At 39.8% G+C, this 17586-nt stretch overlaps 1 protein-coding gene across 1 annotated transcript; it reads right to left on the bottom strand.

Moving 5' to 3' along the window:
* Positions 1–16204: 16204 nt before the first annotated feature.
* Positions 16205–17349, bottom strand: LOC125458014 (G-protein coupled receptor 55-like). Its single transcript, XM_059650870.1, has one exon. It carries the CDS (start codon positions 17141–17143, stop codon positions 16253–16255), a length of 891 nt encoding a protein of 296 aa, XP_059506853.1. The 5' UTR covers positions 17144–17349; the 3' UTR covers positions 16205–16252.
* Between the last annotated feature and the right edge of the window lie 237 nt (positions 17350–17586).

Here is a 17586-nt window from a genome sequence, read left to right as displayed (position 1 = left end):
TTCCCATCATTTTTAAAAACTTGATTGCTGGCTACCTGTTGGCTTAGATTCCGTGCTGTTCCTTGCCTCTCTCTAACTTTGTTTTTTATCTTTTCTTGATTCCGATAAAAACTTGGAACTGCTCCAATAACGCCACATTCCCAGCGAAGTACAAAATATTTGAACCTCACTCCCTTAAGCATGGCAGCAAATATTTGACAATTTTATGTTCTACGTGTGTATCGGAGGCAGAAATGGAGCAAGAGAGAGGCCATAAATTGATGAATGACTCAGCTTCATTCAACTTCTTCCCTTTGAATGAAGATGTAGTTAATTGCAAAGGGTAGGAATGTCCTTCCTGCATTTACATCCCCTCTTCCCTGCTGGCACTTTGGATCACGTCGTTGTAGATTAATAAGGAGGCTCCTCACTCTCCCCACAATCAATCCAAGACAGTAGAAGTTAACATCTGTGCAATTCTTTACCACAGTTGGACTTCACAAGAGGATTCAAATGGGAACTGATTCAGACTTCAACTACTCAAACTGTGACACCTCCTTTGGAGTTAAAGAGCTTTATCCCTATGTTTTGATTTCTGCAAGTTGTTGACCCACTTCTCAGAATTTGTGAGAGTATCTTGGGTGGTAAGAACAAAATGATAGATGGAACTTCCCATGTAGAGTTGGATAAAAATAGTAAACAATTTTCATGTTTTAAAAAAAGAGAAGTAGGAAGGAACAAATGTTGACAGAATCTACTTGCTTCATCTACCAATCCTCATAAGGTAAAATTCTGGAACTTCATTCGCCGCATTTCTTTCACCTTTCCATGTGGCTGATGGACTGGTAAACAGATTGATTATCATTTGGCACGTGACTGCAGTGCAGCAGTGAATGTGGCACCCTGAAATATTTGGACATAAAAATCAGTTTCTAGCTTTTCACGAATAATACAACAGTACAACAATATAGTAGCAGTGCTAGAAATATATAAAAGTAGCAAAAGGAGTCATCACTCTTTTAAGGGTTTCATCAGTTATAGAACTTCTGTTTTGTCATTTTCAAAGGGAGACAGAACCAAATAATGCCTACAATTGATTTTATGTTCTTGACTGAGGAAGTATTTATAACCTTAATCTTGCATACAAAATGGTGTGCTTGCTGAGAATATCGGTTTCAAAGTTGTGTTCTTCTGTTCTATTTCAAGTGTGATGATTTGGTGGGAAGCATTTGGGTTGCTGAAGCTTTGTGATGTTTAGTTTCTCAATGTTGTCTTTACAGGCAATGTTTTATTTCATTGGACTACACTTGAATTTACCACTTTTTTCCTGCACTTCTGCAGCATCCTTACAATTTGCTGCTGCATTCAAGGAAGTACCAGTTGAGGATGAGATAGCAGCTGATCAATGAAGGTTATGGATGGCTGGACAGTTAACATATAGGGAAAGGAATCACATTGTTGAAATGTTTCTGCAGCAAATCAATGAGGAATCCCTACACCTTCTTATATGAAAAGAAATACGAATGATCTTCCCAACTTGCATCCAAAAGACCAGCACCAAACCAGATTTTGACCAAAGTCAACTCTTGAGAGTCCTTAGTGTACACAGCGGTCAACAATGATATGCTGTTCCATAGTCCATTCATCTTATCTCTGAAATACAATGGAATGCTCTTCATTTTGAGGTCCCTTGTGAGGAGGGGTGTGGATGGGGTAGGGTTGAACAGCGAGCCATCATGGTCAATGTGAAACCAAAGAGGATTCTACCCCCAGCAACTGAGCTACTGATCTTATGAGTCAAGCAGTCTACCAACAGTAGAATGTCTGACAAGCTGAATTAGAATTGAATTGCCAACTTGTATTGGAGCGTCTGGCATCCAATAATTCGTAATTTTTCTGAATGATATGAATGTCAGAATCTTAAAATATTCTGCCAATGTGGCTTTATTTGCTACTTTAACAGACACACATAGTAAATTTAAAACAATTCCTGTCTTTACACATTGCCCTTTAAATTTGACAACATATTGCCTGTTTTAATGCACCAACAGCTCAACTCCCAGTGTTGCAGACAGAATATGGTCATATTGATCAACAGGTCATTTTGCTGCCTGCCATATCAGTACAAAAAGAGGGGCCTAATGCCTGTTTGAAGTCTGAAGCAGATTGGTGTGATCTGAGGCAGTGGCATCATTGTTGGCTGTATTCAGTAAACCTGGACTTTGGCCAATGTGCCACTGCAAGACAGTGATTTTTATTTCAAATTTTTGTCCCTGAAAATAGAGCAAGAGTGTTCCTCTTAATCCCACACTTAACGACTTTGATCACCAAAAATAAACAATAATTGTGAAATGTAATTGTGTAAAGTCACATCCATGGCTGAAGTCAGCAGAAGCATTAATCACATGAGGCTTGATGAATGGGCATACAAGGGATGTCAAAATATGACAAGCAGTATCAAAGAGGAAATGACAAAGATAACATTGTTAAAAAGAGACAGAAATATGCTAGACATGATGGAATAAGGTTTTCCAATGTAATTTTATACAACTGCTTCCAAACCCATTGTGCTGCTGCAACGAAATAGATCATGGTGAGATTCATATTTTCAGCAATAAAAGGGTTTATAATCATTGTTACTATTAGAAACAATAAACACAATCTTATAAGGATCTGAGTGATGTGGGTGAGATGTTTGGTGGAACCAGGAAAGAATTCTAACAGTGTCGATTCTCAACATCGAGATCATCTTGCTCCATTTTTGCATGTTTCACATGCAGAGTAAGGTTCTTGCTGGTCAGCAAGGAGTTGCCAAGTGATGGCAATTACCATTTGTTAAAGTCTTTGATGCTCAGATCATCTCATTAATATTCAGTTTGTGTTCTCACTAAACTTGCCAAACAAACTAACCACCTTTTCTCAATTTTCTGTGGAAGGGTCAAGGCCCGAAACATCAACCTTCCTGCTCCTCTGATGCTGCTTGGCCTGCTGTGTTCAGCCAGCTGTACACCTTGTTATCTCAGATTCTCCAGCATCTGCAGTTCCTACTATCAGGAAAACCTAGCATGGAAACCAGAGTGGATTTGGCTCACAGCCTGCTCTGGGAAACCTCCTTCTTTCCCATGGTCAAACTGGAAAGGAGGGCAAGATCTATGAGCACCAGTTTCATGCACCCATCCAATACAGTTACTGACTCATGGCCTTCAGGGAGCCAATGCCATTCCCCGGCATCTCTCCAAAGCAAAGGCACTGCACTCTGCAAGCCCAAACATCTTTAGCAGGGCACACCAAAAACCAACACTGTGTGGCTCTAGTTCAGATACAGCACAGGGATAGGTAACTGGTCTATTGCATGAATCAGGCTTCCCACCAGATCCCATCCACCTGATGCCCATCTGTCAGCCATGATGAAGGTGGAGGGCCTGACCATCTCTGCAATGGCCTGAATGGATTTTGCAGAGAGCCTGTGTGAGGTCCCATCACCGACTCGATGCCCCCTGGCATTGCCCTGTCTCCTTGTGAGGACGAAGCATCTGGATTTGAGTCAAGAATCAGCATTCCCCTCTAGCTCTGTCTTCGATCTTGAGGGCTAATGGCAGGTGCATTGGGGTGTTGGTGGGTGTGACTCTCCAGTATCCCCTGAGGATGTGGGGCCTGGTCTGTCCCATGGCAGCTACCAACCTGTCCAAGGAAGTAGGCATATGGTCATGGGACTAGCTGTTTTGTTGTAGTTTTTTCAGCTCTGAGGGCCTGTGCAGCCCATAAACCTATCTGCTGCTGCTCTTCCCTATGTTTTCTCGTGATGTTTTTCACAACCAAAACCACAGAGTCATTTCCTGTCAGGGGCTAGGCACAGGTTTGGTTTTCAGCAGTCCTTTGATTCCTAGTGTCTTAGGGTGTTTCTACCTCTTCCATCTGCAGTCACTCTCAATGTGGCTTTCAGCAACCACTGAAATCACATTGAGTGCAGGTGTGACCTCCACCCATCTGTCACTGTCAGTGCTGGTGAGGGGTTCTCCGGTACCTTGGCCAGTGCTTCCTCCAAGGCATGGTAGTCAACCTGTCCCATGGGACAAGTAGCTAGGTTTCTGTAATGTGCTATGGTTGGTCAGCGCATTTGTTTCACAGAAAATGTGAAAGGAATCGCAACCAGTGGTTACAAATGGCATCCTGTGCAAGGCACTGACATCCTGTTTATGGTCAGTGTTGCCTGATATGAACGTTTCAACATCCTTGTGGGGAAGTTTCATGCTTAAGTGTGCCCCTCTCTACAGCAGAGGCAAAGATCAGAAGAATCATTGCTGTGCCAGTTTTATAAACTCCAATCTTCTAATACTATCAATTATTCGGCCTGCAGGGAATGATCAGACATGTGGGGCTTTGTGAGAAAACACTGACATCTCTTCACACATTCTGACCAAGTCCCTGCTGTTGCTTGTTATTTTGTTATAGACACATGAGGACAGACTTACTGACAAATGAGCTGACTTTTTCGATTCTGATACACACAGAACTTCTGCAGTGTACAGAGCTGAATTTCTGCTACTGCAAATGCTACAAGTCAAACACTACAACCACAAAGTCAGCTTGAATTTCTAGCCTGGAAGGAAGTTGCAATGCTGCTGTTTTATGACTGGCAACAATCCCACTGACTTGGGGTTAAAAATTCAGACAGACTCTCTCTTCTTGATTAATATTCAATGAGTCTTGTCCATCAAGTGCACAAACTTCTAAAATCCCCCACTGATATTGGTGCAGATATCGGTGTATCTTTCAAAGTGTAAATAGACTGCTTCTTGAAATTTGACCATTCATCACAGCCACATGAATGTGTACTTCATTTACCTTCACAATGTAAAATTTTAACCCAAATCTTTTAGAGCTAACCACAGTTAAAATTCAGAAAGATTTGAGGTAATTCAGAATACAATGTGGGAAAATGTAAAGCAGCTGTTCATAAATACAGGAAAACTTTGTACATTGGCTTTTTAAAATCACAACACTGGATGGGATTATGCTCGTAAGTGTTCTTAAGTTCAGTTGGGACACCACATTGATCTGATGGCTACTTAACATCAGAGTGGCAGAGTCTGGTGTTGTGGTCTTCTTCATCCATCCTGTTGAAATGGGCACCTTCTGCTCCATCATTCTGTCCAGCAGGACTTCCAGTCCCTGTATATGAAGCAGAGTGCCAACTTGCCTTTCTCAGACACATCTTTTGGAACTGTACAGCAGCTCACTAAGGGCGGTTCCTGAGCCACAGCATCTGAAATGGTGTGCAGCTGAGATTAAAATACAGTACCACAATGATAATGCTTAGGCCCCAGCTATCTATATCAACTATCTCTATGCAGGCATTACTTGTATCATTTCCAAGTTTGCAGATAACATCAAACCCTTTGGAGTGGAAATTGTGAGGAGTAGACAAAAAACATTTCAACAGGATTTGGAGTGACTAAGAGAGTAGACAAATATTCAGCAGATGAAATACAATGTGGAGAAGTGTGAGGTTACCCACTTTGGTGGGAGAAACTGCATGGAGAGTATTTTGAAAATGGTGAGAACCTCAGGAATGTTGACTTGGGTGTCCCTGTTCACAAGTCACTGAACATCAACATGCACGTACAGTAAACAATGAAGAAGGATAAGTGTTATTTTGGTCTTTATCACAATGGTATTTGTGAGCAGTATAGGTGTCTTACTACACTTATGCAGACCCTTGGTGAGACCAGACCTGGGATATTGTGTGCAATTCTGATCACCTTCCCCAGGGAAATATCTTCTTGCCATTGACAGAATATAACAAAGGTTCACCAAACTAATTCCTAGAAAGGATAGATTGTCCCTTGATTACATACATTGGGCCTGTTTTATAGAACATAGAACATAGAACATTACAGCACACTACAGGCCCTTCGGCCCTCGATGTTGTGCCGACCTGTCATACCGATCTCAAGCCCATCTAACCTACACTATTCCATGTATGTCCATATGCTTATCCAATGACGACTTAAATGTACCTAAAGTTGGCGAATCTACTACCATTGCAGGCAAAGCGTTCCATTCCCTTACTACTCTCTGAGTAAAGAAACTACCTCTGACATCTGTCCTATATCTTTCACCCCTCAATTTAAAGCTATGCCCCCTCGTGCTCGCCGCCACCATCCTAGGAAAAAGGCTCTCCCTATCCACCCTATCTAACGCTCTGATTATTTTATATGTTTCAATTAAGTCACCTCTCAACCTTCTTCTCTCTAATGAAAACAGCCTCAAGTCCCTCAGCCTTTCCTCGTAAGACCTTCCCTCCATACCAGGCAACATCCGAGTAAATCTCCTCTGCACCCTTTCCAAAGCTTCCACATCCCTCTTATAATGCAGTGACCAGAATTGTACACAATACTCCAAGTGCAGCCGCACCAGAGTTTTGTACAGCTTCACCATAACCTCTTGGTTCCGGAACTCGATCCCTCTATTAATAATAGCTAAAACACTGTATGCCTTCTTAACAGCCCTGTCAACCTGGGTGGCAACTTTCAAGGATCGGCGTACATGGACACCGAGATCTCTCTGCTCATCTACACTACTAAGAATCTTACCATTAGCCCTGTACTTTGTCTTCTGGTTACTCCTACCAAAGTGCATCACCTCACACTTGTCTGCATCAAACTCCATTTGCCACCTCTCAGCCCAGCTCTGCAGCTTATCTATGTCTCTCTGCAACCTACAGCATCCTTCATCACTATCCACAACTCCACCAACCTTAGTGTCATCTGCAAATTTACTAACCCATCCTTCTACGCCCTCATCCAGGTCATTTATAAAAATGACAAACAGCAGTGGACCCAACACCAACCCTTGCGGTACACCACTAGTAACTGGTCTCAAGGATGAACATTTCCCATCAACTACCACCCTCTGTCTTCTTTCAGCAAGCCAATTTCTGATCCCAACTGCTATATCTCCCACAATCCCATTCCTCCGCATTTTGTACAATAGCCTATTGTGGGGAACCTTATCGAACGCCTTGCTGAAATCCATAGACACCACATCAACCGGTTTACTCTCATCTACCTGTTTGGTCACCTTTCTACCTGTTTGGTCACCTTAGTCTTCATGTTTGAGTTTTCAGAATGGGAGGTGATTTCATTCAAACATATAGAATTCTTACAGGGATTATCAGAATCTTGCCCCTGACTGGACTGTGGTGGTGTGTCTAGAACCAGGGAACACAGTTTCACAGTATAGAGCAAGCCACATAGGATGAGGGAATTCTTCATTCACAGCGTAGTAAGTCTTTGGCGTTGTCTATGCCAGAGGGCTGTGGAAGCTCAGTTGTTGAGTATGTTCAACACTGAGATCAATTTGTACTTTTTAAAAACATCCAGGGATACGTAATAGCTCAGGATAATGGTGCTGAAATAATCAGTTCTGAGAGATCTGAAACCACAGAAACCTTGATCGATGAATGATTGCACTATTTTGAAATAGAGGATAACAACCTGTAAAAATAACTGCCATTTGATCTAATTAGGATGTGATGAGGCAGCACAATATATTTTGTCTTGTACTTAAAGTGATCAGTTACAATGAAAACCTTATCATTTAACAAAATATAGATATACATCTTCGCTTTGAATATTGTCTTAGTGGACTTTTACATTTTGCTGCTAGTTTAAATGGAATTTTTCAAGCATGGCACAGGACGAAAAAGTGATAAGAGATTTGCATTTCAGCCATTTCATGCCATCCAAATCTAAACTTGAATTATTTGATTCAATGACTAGAAGCAAATATGAATGATCTCCCTGCATAGTAATATAATGTACAAATTAGAAACTGTAAATTTCACCACTAAGCAGCAGACTGACAGCTTTTGTTTTAAAGGTTGTGGCTAGATTTTCACAGACTTCAGAAAGTCAGGGGTTCTCCTAATTTAGGCTTTGTCCCCATGCTGTAGAGTTTTAAATATTTGTGACATCAGTGATCAGTTCCTAGTTCAGAGGCCCAGTTAATTCACAGCTCAGAATTCAGTTAGGTCATCTTCTGGCTTCAGGGAAAGTCAGGCTTTGGTGAATTAACAGTATGTTTGGATCAGGAAACAGAGTTCTACTCTGTCAACCTTCTCATCAGTGCCAAACCTGGTGGTTTGTTCAACGCTGTGTTTTCTATCATTAGAATGGAATAACCCCCTTAAAAGCATACACTCAACTTTCTCTTTAGTTCATCTCTATTGTAAAGTAACGTACACACAAACGGAACTGAAAATTGCTGTTTTGTTGAAACTTTTCACCTTGCATCCATCAGGTCATTTTACAAGGCTACAAATTCAAAGGGGAAATCAACATTTATACAGCATGACAGCAGAGTGCTAATTGATTGGCAATGGACTCTGATTGTTAGAGCCATTGCCTTTTCAAAGGCTGATGATCACGAAAATTTCCTGACTATCGAATTGCGTAATGTACTTTGAGGACCAACTAATCAACAGCGACACTGTGAAATGCATTTAGAGCAACTAGACGTGTAATTGCATAAAAATACAGTCAGCTGATCCAGTGGTCAATCTCAAAGAGTGAATTTGCTAAGGCCCAAGTGATCTATTTAGGGTATGTTGTAGGTCAAGGACGGATGTTTCCCAGGTCTACAGAAGTAGAAGCATGAGCACAGATTCCCATTCTCACAAGAAAATGGGGAAATCATGAGATGTTTAGGAGCATGTGTGATCTACTGAAAGTTCATCCCTAACTTCAGCACAACAGCTGCATCACTAACAGATCTGCTACAGGGGAAAAAAAACAACAACAATAGTATGGACTGAGAAAAGCAAAGCTATTCTTGAAAATCTGAATGCTATTTTAAAATGTGAGCCTGTGTTTCCAGCTCCAAACTTTACGCAAGCGTTTAAAGTAGCCATTAATGAGAGAGACATCAGGATTGTAGCTATCCTCCTTTAGGAGTGCTCTTCTAGATTAGAGAGACCAATCAGTTACTTCTCCAAAAATAACTCAAGCATTATGACAATGGATTACGACCTCAAATTATTTAAGGACCTTTTTTGCTCTCAAGTCCAAATATGTGGTTTTAAAGGACCGGTGTAGAAAAACTGTGAATTGAAATTCTGTCTGACATAATCCAATGTGAGCCTAATGGACTATTAAACATGCACATTATCAGGGAAAGTTCAAACAGGGAGAAATTTAATAAGAAAAGGTAATGAGAGCATTGACTACCATTATGCTCTCAGCAACAAGCTATTTCTGGAAGACATGTCTATTTTGCCCTGCAGGAACGCTCAAAGACAGGTTAAAAAGCCTGTTACAACTCTACTGAAGTGGGCTTTTGTGACGCAACACTTTTGTGTTTACTATTGAGGGTCTGGGCATTAGTGTGCTGTGGTTGTCACATTCGAAGAACCAATCCCACATTAACCCTGTGATGTAGGTAATAGTTCTCTCTTTTCTGAGTGTTGCAAATCAATTAAAAATGAAACAGGACAACAAAGGATTCTCTCATCCTGAATGTTAGAATTCAACTCCAGGCAAAAAGAATCTCAAAATAAAGAATCTCAACCCATCTGCATGGCAAAGGATCATGAAACTGAATGTTCACCAACTAAAGTCATCACTACTTGCAATCTCTACTATGCTGGCTGCAACATTTTATAATCCACTATTTTCTGAACAATTCAGTGACTGAACAATTCACTTTACTTGTATCATTTTGGACTCACTTCTGACATATTTCTAATTGTGTGTTGCATTATCCATTCATTTTTGTGCTCAGTAAACAATAAGTTCACTCATTTTGTTAATTCAAGAAAGCCTGGTTCCAATGGTTCCTTTCTTTAAAACATCAGTTCATTTGGGTCTGGGAGAAAGCATTATGTTTAGGAAGCGATCCTTCCTAAATTAATCTTGTTGCTACCAACCGAGGAGTGGGTGAACCAAGATGGGGAATCAATTCATCTCCCCTCACTTAGGAGTTTCACAATCTTGGGTGTTCCACCCGCCATCGTAACAATTTGTGGAATTTTGTGAGGGGGTTTGCTTGTAACAGCAATAACATTCAAACTCTGCGCTACCAAATGGTATAAATGGTACTGAATTGTGCTGGCAATAAATCACACTTTCCACTCATCTTGAAGAAAAATGCTGCCTAATATCCAACAATCAAAATGATGTGGAATTCCCCCTTTCTAATCTTGTTTTAAATCTGGCGTGAAGTCAATGAGATGGCTGGATGTGCAACACCAGTGATGTCTATGTGTAAGCACCCAATTACATTGAACATTATACAGTCAGCAAAGCAGGTAGTTTAATGCAGATATACTTCACTATTTAGTTTAAATTTCAGATAGTGAAATATATGATTGATTGAATTATGATATAATAAAAGTTTATAAAAAAGAACTGTTTGTAATATGCCATGTGGAATATTTATCACAGCAGAAAAGAATGACATTCCACCATTATAAGATTAACGTCATAGTTGCTAGCGAGTATGGTCTGCAAGCACTGTGGAATTAATGTGCCATTAGAAACCCAGTTACATTTCATTCAACAAGGTGCAATTTTTTTCAAGGGTATTTGAAATTAGACTAACACTGGATATTCTTCTCAGTTCATTAATTTCCATTAAATGCAGTTTAGGTGCCTTCAGCAGTCTATCCTTTGGAGAAGCCTAGAATCATTGACATCTGCTCTTTTGGGTGCCTGGATCATTAGGTTGGAATGCTGCCACCAATCTCATTTCTAGATATTGTCTAATCAACATGTTCATAGATGGTATGATGCTCCTCTGGAGCAAGTAGAACTTGAGCCAAGGCTTCCAACCTCAATGCTGGGGCTACCAACAACTGTGTGATAATAGCCCACTTCTCATTTCTACAGTGAGTCTAAGGACTTGTCATTATCAGTGGGAGGATAGACTATCGTGGAGTCTTAATAAGTCGAGGAACTTGACTTACATTGCAAGAGGTAGTCTATCGCATGATGGAAATAGGTACAAGTTACATTTACTCGTAAGTCATAATTATTTAGGACTATCAGGAGCCAAGAATATTGCTTCTGCCCCATTTGGATATCATACAAACCGACTGATTCCCCACCCAGACACTATGTGACATGATCAGATTGGGTGAAGGTTAATACAAGGTTAACTAATATGCTTTCAGAGATTGTCCAACAACATCAACTTTTATATTCTCTGATATTCTACAGCTGTGGGGAATTCAGTCTTTATGGTTAGAATCAATGCATTCGGGTAGTACATGTTGAAAATGTTATCGTCATCATAAAATTGGTATCATTATAAATATATTAAAATTTCAAACCGATGCGCAAATTCTAATTGCAAAATCTCACCTGTTGTCATGTTAATGGCTCACTTGTTATGAAGGGTTGGTTGACAGCCCCCCACAACTAAAACCAAAACACCCAGCTCATCTTGTAATCTATTAAAGGAGTGTTTAAATGAAAAACAAAAATCCCTGATACTCATTTTATAATCAACAAGTAGCAATTTATCTACTTAACTCTAACAATTAACAAGCTAACAAAACTACTAACAAACCATACTGTTCTCTCTTAATTACTAACTATTCCTGAAATAAACAAAATTCTAAAGGTATGCTTTCCTATAGATTCAAGTCCCACTTATATAAACTAAATTAATTTTTTAAAAATTAAAGCTTAATTTCTCAAAATTACAGCCAGGATAAGTCTTCCAGAATGTCCTTTGCCTTCTCTGACAAGGAATGCCTTCCTTTGTCGAATTCTTGTGCCAGGGATAATAGTTAAGAATGTTGTAGTATCTTTATTTAGATGGTGCTTACTCTGAGATCTTAGAGATTTCTCTGAGATCCATTGATTTTCTCTTTCTTTAGAGATAATGGTTGTTGAGAGTTGTTCTCTTAACAGGTGGCAGTTTGCTCTCACCCCAACTTTTGAATGCCCTTTTCTTCTATACCCTTGATGAACTATTAATTCTTATAAAAGAATTGATCTGAGATTGTCAAAACCATCAGATTTAAATGTAATTGGGCTTTTGTATGTAGGGCCTGGTTTAAATTAATTCACCTGGCTAAATTCAAAAAAATCTATCATCTTAGTAAAAATGCTGCTTTGCCTGCTAACAGTACAGCCTTTTGATATAACATTTCAATTTCAAGAACTCTGTGTATATCTGCTGCTGACTGCAGATATTTTTTATCCTAAAAATGCATCTTTTAAAGGATCCACACACTCTTGCCGCCTGTCATTTTACAAACAAATTCTGATGTCCTGCCTTTCAATCTATTGTACCAACTCTGCAACTCACTTTTGTATCAACTTTCTACTATGAATCATCCCATTCAGTGGAAGATTACAGGATACTCAAGAGACAAAGCATGAACCGCAATTTTAACTGAAATTGTAGTCGGGCCTGGGAATCCCCCTGGAAAATCCTTTATTCCGCATTGACCTAAAAATCCAATATTTCCATATTCCTAATGATTTTAAGCAGTGGTACAATGTTTTGTAATGCCTAAAATACTAAGGAGATTGAATGATGAATACTATTTACCCATGCATTTTAAAATACTTATGAATTTTGTTCTGAATGATGGATTGTAAGTGTTGTCCTATAATTGACATTAAGCAACCTTGCAATAACTACCTGATTGTCTATTCTGTCTCAATCGCTGAATAGTCACATTCTTCTTTTTTTTAGTGTTTAGTGGTGAATTTTGTTTGATGGGACTCCTGGGAACTATCAGTGGGAATTTTTACTGCACTGAGGTGCATTATAAACGCAAGTGATTGTTCCTGGTTGAGGAAAATTGTGGCCAAAATGTCCGCTTTTTCCTGACTAATTTCATCAACTGAAGGTGCATGTCACTATATCTTGACGTCATCACCTTTTGTTTCATTCTTATGCAGAATTAACATTTTTGCTACAGTTTCTCCTTTCAATTTTGCCACATCCTCCTTTAGCATACTTTTGTTTTTACTTTAAATATCATTAGTAAAAGCCAAAGCAAAATACAGAATTGATACTCCTTGAATCTTTTCAAACCCCACATTTAGTCTCGCTCCTTCAACCTTTGGGAGGTTTCATTAGCAATTAATTTTCAATGCTTTTGAAGTCTGGTACTATCTTCCTTTCTATTGTTTGTATGTCTTTCATTGGGTTCTCTTTTATCCATTTTAATCTCAGGTTACTTCTATCTACTACATGTTCAATATATCTCATGACAGCCTCTGGCACTGATAGCCCTAACCTTAACATTTTTAAAATTTATTCATCTTGTGGAATGTGGGCATTGCTGGGTGGCCAGCATTTGTTGACATCCCTAGTTGCCCTTGAGAATGTGGTGATGAACTGCTTTCTTGAACCACTATAGTCACCTGCTGTGGGTTGAACCACAAATGTCATTAGGGAGGGAATTCCAGGACTTTAGCCAAGCAACAGTGAAGGAACAGCAATATATTTCCAAGTCAGGATGGTGAGTGGCTTGAAGGGGGACTTGAAGGTGCTGAAGCTCCCATTTATCTGCTGCCCTTGTCCTTCTTATCGAAGTGGCTGTGGGTTTGGAAAATGCTATCGGAGGATGGTTGGCAAATTTTGATGGGTGGCAATGGCCTAGTGGGATCATTGCTGGACTGCTAATCCAGAGACTTTGGTGATATTTTGGGGACCTGGGTTCGAATCCCACCATGGCAGATGGTGGAATTTGAATTCAATAAATGTCTGGAATTAAGAGTCTAATCATGACCACAAATCCATTGCTGATTGTCAGAAAAACCCACCTAGTCCACTAATGTCCTTTAGGGAAGGAAAATGCCATCCTTACTTGGTCTGGCCTACATGTGACTCTAGACCCACAGCAATGTGGTTGACTCTTGACTGCTCTCTGGGCAAGTAGGGATGGGCAATCAATTGCTGGCATAGCCACCATTGCCCTCATCCCCTGAATGAACAAAGAAAATAATATTTCTGCAGTGCATCTCGTGAATAGTACACATGCTGCTATTGAGTGTCAGCGTTGGAGGGAGTGCATGTTTGTGGATGCAGTGCCAATCAAGCAGGCTGCTTTGTTCTGGATGGTGTCAAGGTTCTTATGTGTTTTTGGGGCTGCACTCATCCAGGCAAGTGGGGAGTATTCCATCACACTCCTGACTTGTGCCTTGTAGATGGTGGAAAGGCTTCTGTAGTCCTCCTCTTAAGTTGAAGTTCAGATTCAACTGCACCAAACTTCCATAAGTTTTTTTTTACACTTCTACCTGCTTTGGGTCGGGCTTGGTGAGGCATCTCTAAGATGGGCTCCTGGTTCTAGCCATGAGAGCGAATAAGGCGTGTGGCTAGTAAACAGTACACTGAAGGTGTAGCAGCCTCTGCAAGGGTGCACGTTGTTCTCACCAGTATTGCTACCATTTCCTACCAGCAACAACATAATGCCTGTAAAAACTTGATTGTCATGTCAGTTAATCAAAAGTAGTGCTCTCATTCACAACTTGAGTTCTTAAGTGAAACTGCTATTTATTCCAAATTTGAAGAACAATTATGACTCTGAATGGGCAAGCTCTAACAATCTATTTCATAATGGTAGCATCTTGTAATCCTTAGAAAGAGTGCACCTCTGATTTGCCATGAGTAGATACAAAATAAATGTGCATATGATACACTAATTCATCTTAGTCTCAAGCTGAACCAGAACATTTGACATTCACTTCAGTAGAATTGATACTAAATAATCACTGGTTCCAATGGAAATCTACACTTTGATTGATTGCTACATTGTATCATTAATTAGATGCTTACAAATAGATGCTCTCCCTTAACGTAATAATCAGTCTTCCTAACTCATACTTTGATGTAACATCGACAGATCTAGTGGATGAGGACTGGCTTTCTTCCTGATTCTGGAAGTAAATTTCAAACATCATTCAAATATCATTCTATACCGGAGCCAAGCTCATGAATTGACTGTTTGCACAGACAACAGGAAGAGGAAGGTTATCAAGTCCTCCTCATTTCAATTGCTACAACCTGGGATTCACTGCAGAGGTCTTTCTGGATAGGTCATTCCCTGGACCTGGTACAACTGTATTATTTTGTATCAAGAACATGTTACAAACATTTCTTTCTACTGTAATATTACAAGAGTTCAACTTCACAGTGTATTCATTTTTAAGGTGAATGTCATGTACTTAAGATCCTTTTAAATATGAAAATAACATGGCTTTGCCTTAAAAAATATCAACATAAAGCACAATTTCGAATTTCACATCAATAATTTCCTTTTGCCTTTCTAACTATACTTAGACTGACAAAAAAGGCTTTATAAAGATTTTGAATATAAAGCTTTCAATTGTTGCTTCCATGCTATCTCTCAGTTCTCTACTATTTTCCTTAATCTTGCACCATCGGAACTTTTCCGCGCTATAATTTCTTTACCACGTTTCATTCTATCATTATATATTTAGAAATAAAATTTCTAGGTGCCTTGTACTTCTCCTGAGTTACTCTGCATTGTGGATAACTGATCCATATTTCAGTGGCTAGCACTACTACCCCACCGCGCCAGGGACCTGTTTCGATTCCAACCTGGGAGATTTGTTTGCACATTCTCCCGGTGTCTGCGTGGGTTTCCTCTGGATGTTCCGGTTTCCTCCCACAGTCCAAAGATGTGCAAGCGAGGTGGATTGCCCATAGTGTCTAGGTGGGAAATGCAGGGATGGGGTAGGGGGTGGTTCTGGATGGGATGCTCTTCGGAGGGTCGTTGTGGACTCGACGGGCTGAATGGCCTACTCCAACAGTGCAGGGATTCTCTGAATTTTCTTTAAACTAAGACTCATATAAAGTGACCTTCTGAGTTATATAGCCTTATTTGACTTTATCTACACTTCAAGCCAGTTTGAACCAATATAGGAATGTCAGAATAAATGTTTTTCTGTTCACCCTAGCCTGAACGTTCACGTTGAACCTAAGCCTGTTATTAGAGTGACTGTGTCGAACCTTAATATCTCTTCCGGTATGCTCGTAAAAGTCCTGAAGAAATAAGTCTTTACATTTTGGGTAGCTGTTCAGAAGTATAATTAATGTTTTAAACAATTTATAACTCTGCATGTGCGACATGGGAAAGCAAGCTTTCATTCTACGCATTCACCAGAGTTTATTAAGTGATGAGTTGTATTTCCAGTATACACTGTTCTACATTTCATTGTTTTAAGCAGGACCATAGTTGATTGTCCAGGCAAATGTTGCACAGTTGAATTTTGCAAGTCAATTTTTATGCCATTAGATTATTTCTTCTCGTTATTTTGGATTTCCAAAATTCCTTAATGACCAGATAGTAGTACATTCCATCCAGGCAACAGTTAACAATGGCCAAACATTGCGTGATCTGGAGAAAACCTCGTAGATGGCCCAAGTATTCCTTCCAACAGTACTGCTTTGCTAACAAGTACAATAGCATGGCTATGTGATAAGGTGTAAAGCAGGAAAGGAAGGTGACCAGGTTTGAAGTAATAATATTCATAGAAAGTCTCACGTTCATACCATCGCTATCTTCACCCAATCTTCGTAATGTTCTGATGATCTGAATACTACAGAAAGACACAGTAACTGCAGAAATTAAAAAGATAACTTCCATACTCAGAGGAATGGCACCGCTTTCCCAAAATGCATCAAATTTTGCAAAACACTTATTCATTGTCTGATTATTTTCATTTTGGGTGTAATTTGGAATGCTTGCAGACCAGATACAAACCCACATCACAGTGCAGGCGATGACGGCTTTCTTTGGTGACCTGAGCGTTTGAGCCAGAAAGGGATGTTTGATAGCGATGTAGCGATCCAGTGAGATCAGCGTTATTAACAGAATCGTGCCATAAGTGTTCACGAAGTACAGCGACTCCACAAACTGACAGAACATTTCTCCCAGGTACCATTCACCTCCATTCATTTGGTCAGCATGGATTTTGAAAGGCAGAGAGAAAAGCAGAAATATGTCAGAAAAAATCAGATTAATCATGTAGATTGTAGATTCGATTAACTTCTTTAATCTGGTGCAGAGTATCCAGAGTGCAGCCAAATTAATAATCAGGCCCAGGATGAACGTCGGTATGTGAACCGCATACCGAAATGTCCTAAGGTCCGTTGTGTTGTTCACAATACACATATCTGCTAGGCGTAACGTGACCGGTTGAATATACTGGTGAACTGTAACTCAACTCGTTTACCAATGTCGGTGGTGTATGTAAACTTGCTGCAATTTTCTATCTCTCTGACAAATCCAGGAATGCCAACATTACTTCAATTCATTACACCGTTCGTAAAAAGTACCGATAGTTCTTCGCGGACGAGACTTGCAGCCATGCAGTTTTGGAGATTAAATCCGAATGCCAGGTTCACAGAACCAACCACATCCTGAACAATCTAACTGCTAGATTCATAGTGGTGACATCGATAGAAAGTCAAGTTTATTTCAACAGAAACTGGCTGCTTCTCATGATGAAGGAGAGAATGTAGGTATTTCCTGTTCATTATTTTCCACAAATTGCATAACATGTAGCTGTAAATGATCACTTTAAAGATGGAAGAAGTTAAATGTTCATTAGGTCA

This window comes from Stegostoma tigrinum, chromosome 14, assembly GCF_030684315.1.
Source record: "Stegostoma tigrinum isolate sSteTig4 chromosome 14, sSteTig4.hap1, whole genome shotgun sequence".
NCBI classification, from domain to species: Eukaryota; Metazoa; Chordata; class Chondrichthyes; order Orectolobiformes; family Stegostomatidae; genus Stegostoma; species Stegostoma tigrinum.
The sequence above is the reverse complement of the archived record's forward strand: the minus strand, read 5'-3'. Positions and strand labels throughout refer to the sequence as shown.